The sequence below is a fragment of the Frieseomelitta varia genome, unplaced genomic scaffold (genome assembly GCF_011392965.1).
Source record: "Frieseomelitta varia isolate USP_RPSP 00005682 unplaced genomic scaffold, Fvar_1.2 scaffold_834, whole genome shotgun sequence".
Classification (NCBI taxonomy): domain Eukaryota; kingdom Metazoa; phylum Arthropoda; class Insecta; order Hymenoptera; family Apidae; genus Frieseomelitta; species Frieseomelitta varia.
In genome coordinates, this window is record NW_025110628.1 from 635347 (window position 1) to 649211 (window position 13865).

At 37.3% G+C, this 13865-nt stretch overlaps 1 protein-coding gene across 3 annotated transcripts in view; it reads left to right on the forward strand.

The window, feature by feature from the left end:
- LOC122536418 (whirlin-like) overlaps window positions 1-13865 on the forward strand; it is a 109086-nt gene that overhangs the window by 65763 nt on the left and 29458 nt on the right. For all 3 annotated transcript variants that reach the window (XM_043668778.1, XM_043668779.1, XM_043668780.1), the window contains 4 exons: window positions 208-267; window positions 5961-6115; window positions 12240-12321; window positions 12489-12599. In XM_043668778.1, coding sequence (XP_043524713.1) covers window positions 208-267; window positions 5961-6115; window positions 12240-12321; window positions 12489-12599 — 408 coding nt within the window. The remainder of the gene's footprint in view (window positions 1-207; window positions 268-5960; window positions 6116-12239; window positions 12322-12488; window positions 12600-13865) is intronic.

Genomic DNA, 13865 nt, shown 5'->3' on the forward strand with positions numbered 1-13865 from the left:
ACTCGAGTCTGAGGCTATTAGATAGAATACAAAAAGATCACGAAAATTTATATTTATATTTTGTATATTTAAAGCAAAATATCTTTTTAATTTCAAGTTGACATGTATTCAATTATTGTTTCTCAATCTACGTGTACGAAATGTGTAAAACTCGTGTGAAGCAATTCATCAATTACGATTAGACTAATCTCCATCGTTTACTTCCAGAGAAAAGGTGACCGTGCACACTCGGATTTGATAGTGACGCCTTCCCTGCACGATCTTCCGGTAAGTGAACGAAATAATCATCGTTTCATCGTACAGCAACACGAATGAAGGGTTAAAACACACACAGAACACAACGACTGATATCTCACACGATTATTCTATCTCTATCTCTCTCTCTTTCTATTTATCTTTCCTCTATCTCTGTTTCGGGAAATGTATAGAAACTATCTGTCTCTATCTTTCTCACTCTCTGTTCTGCGTTGTCCACTGTAACTGTTAGATTTTTTAACTGTTGACTGTTTCTCTCCTCTCGTTTCTTGTTTTTTTTTTTTTTTTTTACCTTTCTCTGTCGCCGAGTTTCGCAAACGACCTAATCCTACGATATTCTCCTTCTCGAATATTAAGTATCGTTTGTTCGAAAAGAATCTCGAGTCGTTTAATCATGGAATCACGAAAGAATCGAAACATCCTGAAAATAGCAAGCAAAGAAATGAGAGAAATCATTTTAACACGTTCATTGTGCGGGAGGCTAATGCGGATGGACTGCGGATTTTGGGGAAAATTTATATTTCATTTTTATTATATAACTAAGGGAATATAACTTACACGCCGATTTGTTACATTTATTAATTTCACAAACAGCGCTGCATTTTTGATAATTTACATATTTTTACATATGACGTGGATTTTGTATCTTTAAACTTTCCATAAAATGCATAAACATTCGCAGTCGAATAATAAATAATTCTCGTGCAATATTCGTCTCTGTTGTATGAAAATTTTACATATGTTTATGTGTTTATATAAATTATTATAAAACTCAATTTTTTTCTTTTCTGTTTTCAATTTTAAAAATTAAATAAAACTGTTCCTCGTTCGTGCGGAACTGCTACTGTACATCAAAAGTCAGAATAATTAACTGCACCAAGAAAAGTAATTTTTATTCGTCATTGGAGAAAGAGAATTCCAATAATAAAATTTGCAAAAAAGTAGAGATTAGATCAGTTTGAATTCTGATCTAAGACACAGTGAACGTGTTAAAAGAATTGTTCGGTTCTGCTGTAAAATAAAAAAAAAAAAGAACACGAACGAAGGAAACAAACGAAAGTATGAAAGAACAAAAGGGACGAATAAAAACGAAAGAGAAGAGATAGGAGAAGCTCATTGTCGATTGGAGAGGTGCGAGAAGGAATGGAATATCTCGAAGAAGAAGAGAAGACTACTACCGGAGAACAAAGCCGAAGACGAAAAATCAACTGAAGAACGTCCAAAGGCGATCAAATTGCCGGATATATCTCACGTCCACTTGGATCCGAGAGATGAACGTTTAGTTTTTTCGCTTAATTGCTCTCGGCTATCGCAGTGACCAGTGAAGCATGACTCGAGAATTTTCCTGCAACCTTTTTCTCTCTCTTTCTCTCTCTCTCTCTCTCTCTCTTTCTGCTTCTTCTTCATCTGAATGAAACTCTATATGAGATGGTCCAGCTAAATTCAGTGTCAAAATGAACGTACCCTATTTTTGTGGGCACGTACAATGGCGTAAAAAGTCTTTTTTTGAGATTTTCTGAGATCGCAAGGTTACAGATATTTTTTAAATGAAATACAAATACAAATGAAGAAATACTAAAGCTCGTTAACGACGAGTCGCAGAAGTATTCACATCTTCTTGCAATATAAAAGTTCCAAAATTTTTATCAATGGCGAATAGAACATTTCAAAATACACCACCATCGATAAAAATTTCGAAAACTTGTGTATATCAAAAGAATATCAATCGTTCAAAATTATTGGAAGAGTATATTCGAATATTTCTGTGATGTGAATATATAATATCACCGTCACTTTTTCAGATTTTCCAATATAATCATACGACACCGTTCAAAATATTTCGCGTAGAGTATGTTCAAATATTTTTGCAAGCATTTTAGGCGATCTCATTTAGCTGGTCCATTCGGGTGCATCTTTCTTTCCCCGCTTTTTTTCTCATAGAGGAGCGTCTCTCTTTTCGTTTCAATCTTCTTCACATATCTTCTTCCGCCTTTCTTCTATTTCCGCTCTCGAATACTGCAACACTATTCTCTTTGTCTCGTTTCTACTGTCGTCTTCTCTCTGTCTGCCTGTGTTTTGTTTATGACGTCCGCTTAGTGTTAGTGCGCTTCTCCTGGCAGGCAGTGTCGCCTCGTTTCCGGTCTACGCTCGTCAACGTTCCGCGTTCTCTTTGGCAACTGTGCAGTCGAGATTGTTTGCGTAGTGCTTCAGCCGTGCCATTGCGCGAATATTCGAAGCCCAGTGGATTGAATGTCGTTGCAATTAAGGCCTCGACAGTGTAAACGTTTTCTCAACGAGATGGAAAGAGAAGGCGAAAAAGAAGGAAGGAGAGTATTCGGTTTCACTGTTTAAAATAACGAGGAAGAGGGGCAGGAGGAAGGGGAAAACCATTCGATGGGGAAAAAGTACCGAGGTGGCTTCGAGTATTCTACGTTTCTGGATGTGAATCTGGATGCGACAGGTCTTTTTAGACACGCTTGCAAAACGAACATGGCAGAGATACATGGAATGCAACTGGTAGATGCGAATGAATCTGTTTTGCCTGTCTTTTCCTCTCTTTTTTTTCTCTTTTTTTATATTTCTTTTCACGCTAACCACATCGGGGGAGACAGTACAAAAGTGCGAACGAGTTCGCCTGAGCTTTGCTGGATTTCTGTTTGGTTCAGTTCTCTCTTGCTTTGATCGAGTGCGCGATCAGACGAGGAGAAAAAGAATATTACGTTTGCTGGCAAACGTGAAGATACAAAAACTTCGACTAAAGATTTGGTTCATGATTATAAATAAACAATGTAGTTAATATTTACGATCACACGCTTGCGTAAAAATAGAAAGTAATATTTATAAAAGAAAGAAGAGTACGTTATAAAACAGAAAAGAATACTATTTTTATTACTCCCACGCAAGTATTCGAAACATTGAAATCTTTCGTGTTCGCAAATTGAATTGAATTCTCTGATTGTATTTTCCCGCCTGTATATTTCAAGCAAATAGTTTCTTATACCTCGAAGATATCGATTCTTTTTGCCAGGGATGTAGAAACTTTCGGCATATTTAGGTCGAAAGAAATCATCTGTTCCTACAGAGTATAAGTATTCTGAAGTCCTGTTCCCTGTAGGGGCAATCGAAGTTTCCGTAATTTGCATGAATCGCGGCTGATCACGCACACGATCGCAAGATGCCAAGAGTAGCTGGTTCGGAGATCAGACCTAATCGCGTCTCGTGCGTCACGATTCAGGAGCCGGAAAGTTTACTGAGAAAAGCTTCGCTGATCTCCCGGTCGCACGGTGCTTTCCCGTTTCGTAACGATTCCTGCACGCGAGATCGTCCAGTTGAAAAAGGAAAGGAAAAAAGAAAGAAAAAAAGAAAGAAAGAAAGAAAGAAAAAAAAGAAATAGATCCGGAGAGATCCTTGGCCAGCCTTGTCCAAAGCTCGGGCTAGCTCGCTGATGGCCGGTTTCGTAGCCAACGAGTTTGAAAACGAGCGACACCGTTAATCTCCTTCGTTGAATCGTCCATGAACAGAACGATTTCTATTTCGACGGAAGCCTCCTCTTCGTTCTAAGCTTTCGTTCTCGCTTTGTTCTTCAACTATCGTGTCCTCCAACTAGCGTTTCAGCTTTCTACAGTGCTGTCTTTTTTTGTTCTCTCTCTCTCTCTCTCTCTCTTTGTTTTTTTTCTTTTACATCGATTTAGCTTATCCAAGTAAAGAGTATCGGAGAAACTCGCTTGCGCGCGGAATTTTGTTCAATTTTATACGAAAATTCGTTTCGAAATCGTTTCGATGTTAGAGGGAAGTTGAATTACTCTAATTAAAAGCTCTTTAGCCCGCGGGTAACGAGGTTGGCAAAAAAATAGTGGAAGGTCTAATTAGGCTAGGAATAATCCTACGTTGAAAGCTCATCAGAGAAAATGTTTAAGCGTAGCTTGAAGCAGCAAGTCCAGCTTTTCTATATCAGGTTGTAACAGCTGGAATGTCCATTTAAGAACGTTTTAGATTTTCTATTTGTATTTCAGAGTAGATATCTTATAGATATTTGAGAGAAGTATACTTGAGAATAGTACAACATTAATATTCTTTTCCGACTAATTAATTTCTCTGGAAAGTATAGAGGAAGAATTTGAAAAAAATTTTCCTACAATAATAACGAAAATTATTTAATTTGCATAATTATCCTTTACGAATTTGGACATTACTATTACTTCTAAAAGTTGCTCTTTTATCTAAAACCAAAATCACGATTATTTCCACTAAAAAAAAAAAAAAAAAGGAAAAGGAAAGAAAATAGACATTTCACGTTATTACTCGCCATGCTACTTCATTTAACGCTTAATAAAATTCTTACGAAATGCTAAAATACGAACCGCGACGTGCATCACGTTTCAACACCTGCAACTAGTTGCATTAATTGGCAAAGAATTATTCAAGCGTTAATCGATTTGGGGAACAAGGGACTGCTCTTATCGTGGCTAATCGACAAATCGATAATGGACAAAACAGAATGATGTTTGATTAATGACGGACGGGCTGGCACGCAGTTCCACGGTTCACGGGCCGAGTTTCGTGATCTTTGAACGGAAGAGAGCCATCGGAAGTCATCGTAAATCAAGTGTCATCTGTACAGTGACAAACGTCAGAGTCAGCCACGACACCGCGGTACCGATCGATGATAGATCGTTGACTAAGTTGGCATACAGATCGACGCTTTTATGGCTAATTAGTCGGTGATTCTGATGCTTATATAGGGGGGACGGATTGACACGAAATGGAACGATCGATCCGTTGATTTACGCGGGAAAGAGCGGGTAGGGGGGAGGAAGCGAAGGAATAAACGATTTCCCAACGGACGAAGCTTGAGTGCTTTCTCATACTTTTCAGTTGCTCCTCTCTCAGACAATTTATCCTTTCTTTCTTTTTTTTTTTTTTTTTTGAGTTCGGCTACGCTTGATTCTTTGCAGCGGCTCACGAAAATATTCGAACGCTTCTAGAAACCCCTCATGAATATATGTACGAGCTCCTTCGGAGCTAAACTGATCAGCCTCACAAGTTTCTTCTGTAAGTTTCACAATTTCATTTCTTCGAAAGTTTCTCGAAGAAACGGATTCTTTATTTTCATAAATTTACAACGGGTATAAGAAATTTCTCGAGAATTGCAAGATTTGAACCCATTGTTCTTTATTTCTCAATTTATGGAAATTAATTGATATCGCTTCTGATGCAATTCGTATTGTATGTGTTGTGCGAAACGCGAAAGTATACATAGAAATTATAAGATATTTAGTACATTTTTAGGAAAAAAGAATTAGTTACACTGCTATCGCTCCAACAGTAGTTATAACACACAGTGTGTATAAAAATTTTTTGCGACAAGTATTCAAATACTTTCGTGAGCCACTCATAGTCATTTATAGTTCGTACATTTACTTTTACTTTTACATCAGTTTATTCTGAGAATCATTCAAATTCATTCGATCGTTAAAATTCTGCATAATTCGCTGACTTTCCAAATGCAAAAGTTGTTTCGATAGAAAAATGGGAGGATTATTAAAAGGAGAAAAAAAAAAAAGTAAAAAGATATTGAAAATCAACGAAAAGGTTTGAGTCAAGGTAGGGAAAAAAAGTGAGAAATACTCGTTGGCCATCGAAACCGGGTTGAGAGTGGCGACAGATTAGCGAATGGCATGACTGGATCTGGTGATTTCTCGCAGAGGGGTGTACCCGGTGGTTGTTGCCGTCCGGGACGACTGGTGGACGTCGAGGGAGATCCTCTAGGAGTAACAGGACCTCTTCTGCCACGGGATAACCAGGAATATAGATCGCCCAGCGAGGACAGCGGTCTCGGGGCCGACATGCCCAGGACCAGGTCGAGGAGATTCCAATAAACCGAGAATCTTTCGACATTTCTCAATGATATCCTTGAATCTTTCTTGATTTTCGTGAAGATCCCTCTGCTCTAGTTCGAAGTGTCTCTTACCTTTCTCTCTCAGTTTCTCCTGTTCCGCGCGGAAACTCAACGGAGAAGAATTTCTAGAAATTTTTAAATTCATCATAAGACGAAAGAAAATTTGCAACGGAAAAATTGGATAAAGTCTGATTCGAGAGTACAAGTTTTTAAAGGATCACAGTTCAAGAAAATTCAAGTTGACCGTATAAATTTGTCGTCCAGAGTAAACGGCAGATTTGCAGTTGCAGTTGTAGTAACTGAGTTATATCGAGTAACTTCGTTGAGAACCACGGTTGTAGATTCGAATCGTTTTGTTAAGTGCATCTTGCGAACTGATTTCTCGAATGTGGGATTGTAGTTGCTCTGAGCAATAATTCAGAACAATTTTTCAATTTGCTCGTGTGAATTAAGCTTTAGTTAAATCTTAAATTTCGCTATAAATTTTGCAATCTAATGAAGACATTTACATAAATGCTCACGGACATATTCTTTCCTTATCATAGTATGAATTACTTTAACCTATTAAGGACCAACTGTTAATGCAAATTTCATTCGCACTTGTTTTCAATCAATTTATCAATTATGTATAGGTTATATTTATTAATATTTATTAATATAAATTATCCATTATCTAACTTGCATTTACATTTTATAATTTCAAACTGAATATAATATTATAACATGATATGATATTCTAATTATTATAAATTATATTATTATCATAATATAATATTATAATAAATTAATTATTATTACAAATTATATTGTTACAAAATAATATTATAATAAATTATTTTGCTTGGTTCTTAATGAGTTAACTTAATTTACACGCCATAATTTCGTCAATTTAATCAAAGAATTTCATAGTACAAAAATTTAAAACAATCTCATTTACACAAAACCATCTTTCATCCCCTTTAGCAAAACTTATCGTTGAAATTTTCGAAAGAAAATCCTCGATCCTTCGTCTTCTTCTTCCACAAGTCACAACCTTAATTTCTAACCAAACACTTCAACCTAATTTCGAGTTCAACTTCCACTCAGGAAGAGGAACCACTGATCGATAATTGATCCTACCGCGATTTGAAATCCAACAGAGGAAAAAAAAAAAAATAAGGAAGAAGATGAGAGAAAGGAACGAAAAAAAAAAAAAATATAGGTGAAAAAGGGTACGATTCCGCAGTAAGCAGGGATAGCTGTAATGGCGTTTCTATGTCGGATATACGAGGTACATCGATATTTCATTTCCTACCAGGCTCGATCTGGCTTTAGTGTCTATCCCGCATTCAGCCACCCCCTTCGGCGCCACCTGACTAGTAGCAGGTATGTACATGGATAAGCAGACACGAGAATCGTAGAAGGGGGAGGTAAATAGCGACCAATACAGCGGTGTGCAAAAGTTTCCAGCTAGATGTTCCAAAAACGATATCTGAAAGTATTTTTAGCAACGGAATAAGGTAGAGTTACTACTGCGCGAGTCAGAAGAATATTTTAACAAAAAAGAAAATGCATATCAAGCTATAATTGGACAAATTCAATTGCGAATAATTTTTAAATGATCTGCATTTGAAAATAGTCTATTTAACTCGATAGTTAATAGCGACACGATTAGTAGTAAAACAATAATTTCAACTTTTATTAAATTCTATATTATATATTTACTAAATTTACTAAATTAAAATGTAGTACTTATAGTACTTATTTTACGTTTTTATTAAAATATAATTATGGTACAACTAGCAGATTTACTGAAATATTTAGTAAATTTCTACTAAAAAATAACAAAATCAGTTGAATTTTATTATCAGCTGAAAATTAAAGAGATTTAGTAAATTTTATTTGAATAGTACTACTAAAACTTTCACGCTGTAAAAATAAAGCGTAGAATCTGTTAAAGGAGAACGTTTAATTGGAAAATAAGGGTAGGCGCAAATACTTTTTATACACACTGTACGTGTGTGTCGTCCTTGTATCCTCGCGTGGGCGCGGGTTGAATACGTGTAGATGTGTATAGGGTGTATCGGTGGTCAGCTCTGTGAATCGTTCGATTAATTCGCCGGGGCCCTCGACAGGATTTTTATGTACGGTCAAAGGAGCACGTCGTAAGTGGAGATCGATGGAACGGAATGTTGCTTCTTCTAAAAAAAGAGGCTAGGTTTTTTTTTACAGATTACCCCTGAAGGCGGAACGTTACTTCGGTTTGATTTTGATGAAAATATTCGCGCAGGTAGTCGACTGACTTTTCTTTAGATCGATTAACATTTTAATAAATAATTTGGAACCGTTGTTGAATTTCTGAAAATAATGAATATTTTATTGCTTTCTGAGGGATTTCGTTTTACGATCAATATTAATTCAAAGTTATAACTCTTGAATTTTAATCCCTCTATATCTGTTATTTTATTATCAAAGAATTAACGATTGATAAAATTTTGAATAGTAAGCTTATTAATAAAAAAAGTAACAAATTTACAAGTGAACTTTATAAATTCAAAGCAGATTTTTTTCTGGAGAAATCTACAAATTATATTTTCTAAACTGTTGCTTAATAAGTTCTTGTGTACGAAGATCTAGATCAGCAATCTTCAAGGAATTTCTTTTCGTGTTAAGCATATGTAAAAGCAAATTCTTCAAATTCTTATCCTTGCTTAACTGCAAATACTTGTGGTCTTGAAATTTCTGTAAAGTTTCTCGTCAAATTATTTTTTCAAATTTTTCCTGAAATTCTTCTTGTCCCTCCTGTGATTTTCGAATTTTTATCTCAATACTTCGATGAAAAATTGAATTATAACAATTCAATAAAAAAAGAAAGAAAAAATGAAACAAGAGATTACCCATATAAAAATAACCATTATTCTCCGCAAATTTGACAAACGTTTCAACAACGAGAGAGACACAATTGACGGAGATATAATCCCAGAAGGGAAAATAATCCCAGAGGATGCAACAGAATTAAAACATTAAAACTCTTTTCATTTGTCAAAACGAGGTTGCCTGAAAATACAAGTACCAATGCAATGTATATAAATCGATACGAAATAAAATAGACGGCCACGAAAATACTTCGTTAATAAACGAAGAGACACTTTGCGAAAACTCGATGAAAATCTGTATCACGATGTAAAGGTTCCATCTCGTGGAAAATTCCTCTGGTCCCGTGCCAATTTCTCTCACGTGTTTGAAGGGATGATCAGGTCGATTAATTCGGCGCACACCCTATACGTGAATTCATAACACCAGCGAATGATGGATAGACTAGGGACGTGTCTTTCCACGGAATTCGGTGTAAGTAAATTCCGTCGAATCGATATCTCTGACCGGGTATGGCACGGGGAGGGAATGCATAAAGCGTTCTGTGCGAATCAAAAACAAGAAAAAGAAAAAAAGAGAAAAATGAGATTTGCATATCTCGCCGGGGCGATATTGGTTTTCGGTAGTATCCGATTATTGCGCGCGGCATCGAACGATAAATGTTCTCGCTCCTAGCAGAAACGTTTTAACGAGATTCCACTCTTATTGTTTGCATCGATCGGCTCTTTTGATCTCCCCCCTCCCCCCCTCCCTCCAGGTTCTCTGTTCATTTCGTTTACGTTTCATTTCGAACCGATATTTACATTGACAAAGATTGAAAACCCCGCGGGATTATTCCGATCTTATATTCAGTTTGCTCGCGCTCTGTTCCCGGCAAATGTTGATCTTCGTTTGCATCGATTTCGCGCCGAGTTTATTTGAATTTCATTTAAAATATGAAATTTCGATTAATAATTTTTTTCCTTTTCATCGAGTCATTAAAATTGCAGCAGTTCTTGTAAAGAAAGGAATTTACGATTGCTTTGCTATGAATTGAATTAATTGACATTATAACGACCAGTTATTTTCGGTGATAACTGTTGACAGTTATACTAACAATAAGAGTTTAAAATATGTGGCTTTTACTATGTATAAAGAAACGATTATGAATCTGTAAAACATAAGGTATATTTAAACTCATTATGATTCATTTATAGTCATGATCACATGACGCTAGAATAACGTCAATCAATTATAACATCGAGATTTACAAAACGCTGCAGTAAGGTAATCAATCATTATAGCGTCAATCGCGCCTCTTAATCAGAAATCTTTTTCGATGTAAAGATTTTTAATTAAGTCCTCCTCATACGTTTGGAATTAATTTTTTTGAACATGACGTTACAGTAACTTGATCCAGTTACCAGTTCTGACTAATCGATCATTCCGTTATTCACAAAGGTATTATTCGAAAGAAATAGAAGTTCCCTCAGTTAAATCTACAACCGCTTGCAGTCTATGTTAGAGAGAAAATAATGTAAATTACATGGCAACACATTAGGGAAGCGATTGTCAAAATCAGTGTACCGCAGTCCTATAGCAGAGCTGATGCGGCAATAGCGTACATATAGAAATGGCCCTTGAAAATTTCGTTCTACGGTCGGCCAAAGTTCCAACACTAGGTCGTATCCCGGGTAACAGAATGAAACAAATGAGCTTCGAGAGAGTTAGCAGTACCGTAATAGCTACGCGAACGAAACGTTCGCGGGGAAAAAAGTGTCAGTGTGGACGTCATCAAGGGGGAAACTCTTGTCTTCAGTTTTTCTTCGTTCTACTTTGTTAACATTAAGACAACAAACGCACTGAAGGATTTTGTGGCGAGACTCTTTTAACGTGACAATTATCACGCGATATCGATTTCACGTGATATATTTCAAAGTGAGAATTGTGAATCAATTTTCCATAAAAGATATCTGGTCGGAGATTCTGAGAGTCTGAGAAATTAATTTCACGAGTGTTTAAGCGTCTGGTGCAGTTTCACCAGATGAGAGGATTGATATCGCTATAATTTTTTCAATTACTAGCAGATGATTCAGCTAAACCTGAGTTTAGTCAAGGAATATGTTTCCACCACTCAAGTTCTATACTATATCTATAATAAATAGTTGACATTTCATGAAATCTAAAGATTGCGAAATAAAACAAATTTAAAGTGATTTAGCTCGGGCGTCTTTGCAGGATCAATTTTCATCCATTTTCGACTACTAAGCTAACTAATATTTCCCATTGCTTCTATCAAAATTAAGAAGCTTCATTTCCGGTATATTTTATACAGCTTATACTCGCTTATACATAGAACCGTGCAATCACGAAGTCGAATATTTTCTTGTATCTCAATATTTGCAATAATTGTCAAGTGTCAAACACTTTATAAATAACAGTAGTCAGAAAATTCTGCGAATTCTGATTGTTTGACGTTTGACGCCATCCTGGCTGTTAGCGCGACATCGATCGATCGATGGCACCTGGGGCTGTTCGACGAAGGACGAGCCAACAAACGGAAATAGATTTGGCATGCGATATCCAATGGGGGTGTACGTCCGTCGGTGGTCAGCTACTACGTGCGACTACTCGTTAAATAATCGATGACAAACATATAAATAAACCGCATTGCTGTCATCGCTCATATGTGCTCCATTCTGCTGTCCAACTTCACCGGGTGAGAATAAAAGGTTCTGTTTTCGTTGCGATCGAAAACGGTTTCCCGGCACGAAACATCCAGAAGCTCCGAGTCCTCCGTGCGATTACAAATCGCAGAATTGTCAGTCGTCGCGGGGCTTTCCGCTCCATGGAACGGTAAACTTTGTCCGCGAAGAATAAACACGATACGTACATGTATGTGTGTAAATTGTGTATCCAGGTCAGGCTTCCCCTTAGCTGCTAACCGCTTTCACGTTCGAGAAATCGGGCTACTTTGGTAAAATAATCGATGGACCCGCTTCAAATATTCAATCGGACGAGTAACCAATCGACGCAACGCGATACGTAGACGCTTCGGAGAAAGAAAGGAAAAGAGGCTTTCGCGTAAGAAGGAAATGAGTAACTTAGAAAGAAGATAAAGTAAATATAAGAGAAGGGAGGAAATTGAAACGAAAATCGGCAGATTTCTAGAAAGGGGAAATTGAGTGAGAGACGAGTGAGAGTGAGAGACGCAGGGCGGGTGGTCTCAAATCGCAAATTTTGGCCATTGCAGAGTGGGCTGCAGGAGGACGCAGCAACACCAAGTGACGACCTCCGATCTCGCCCTCTCCAACGACGACGAGTGCGACAACCAGGTACAGAAAAATTGTTTCGAGAACAGAAACACAGTATCGCGGGTGCTCGAAGCTCTCGACCCTCTTAGACCCCTCGAAGCGTTTGCCAATCGCAGAGAGAGACTGTTGTCGCGGCCGGGTGTTGCCGAACGCGATAAAAGGGACGTTTGTCGGTTTTCTTTTTGCAGGACTACGAGGACGAGCTGGAGAACGGACGCGGACGAAGACACAGCTCGCCTGGTGGATCGCGGGGCAACCCTAGGGATTACGGTCATCATCATCTTCATCCGGACAATTTGGTAAGTCGATAGTTTACCTTCTAATCTCGCGGGGCATCTTCGTCACGGTTGCTCCCTTGTTTCTTCCGGGGGATCTCTCGTTCATGCTTCCGGTTAGGATTTATCGATGGTGTTTCCTCGCGTGGGAATAGAAATTATCTAGAAACGGGATAGCTGGCGCCGTGTGTAACGTGGTACACGCCAACGAGAAGGCATTTACGCGATACCGATGCTCTCGAATCGTTTACGCGGTTATAGAAAGTGGCAGTTAGACGAACCGCACGCGACGTGAAAAATGCATCTCGAAAGTTGCTTGATTATGTAACGCGGGTCGAGGATGGTAATTAATTAGTTTTAATAGCTGTAGAATCTTTCTTTTAATATATGTATTTCAGTCATTAAATACAGAATTAGGATGATGTTCTAAGATTCTTGAAGTACGTATCTTGTTCCTTGTGAAGAATAACAATAAAATTTACTAAAATACATTTTCAATGAAACATGTACAATTTTATTCAAATTAAGGTTGTGTGAAAAATTGTCAAATTTGATGATAAAATGCACAAACAGCGTATGTTAATATTTTTAGCCGTGAACTTTTTTGACAATACATTTCACAATGTATAATATTTGTTTCACAATATATTTTTGAGTTTAAATATTTTAAATCAAGGTCACGCAGATACTTAAACATTAACATACGAAACAATATGCATACTAGCACGAAACAAGTATCAACAGCACGTATCTCTTAAACACGATTTATACACTAACAGATTATGAAGACTGGAGCATTTCAATTAACGTGAGTTTTCCTCTGAATATTATTACATCAGAAAATGAATCTCGGTCATGACTAAAATTTCATCGTGCTCACTCTCATCTTTTGTTCCCAAAGATATAAAATATTTGCCTCGGAATTAATGTGTTCCTACGTTTAGTAATTTCGAGAATATATACCTATGTATATCAAACATATTAACGTCGTTGCTACTGTATAGTAACTACGTAGTAATTGCAGAGAATTCATCCAACTAGCGAGAGTAGGAGATTCTCTCTCTCTCTCTCTCTCTCTCTCTCTTTCGCTCGGTTATGAACTGTCTTGCGGTATTACAGCGAAATTGTCTTGCGGTAATGGCTGACAGTATTTTGTGTGTGATAACGTCAAGAAAAGGAGGGTACAGGATGCACATGCGATGCGCACGAGAGCAGAACGAATGGATAATTGAGAGAGGTGGTAAAATTTCTCGCGCGAGCAAAGTTAACGATCGACGTCTTTCATAAAAA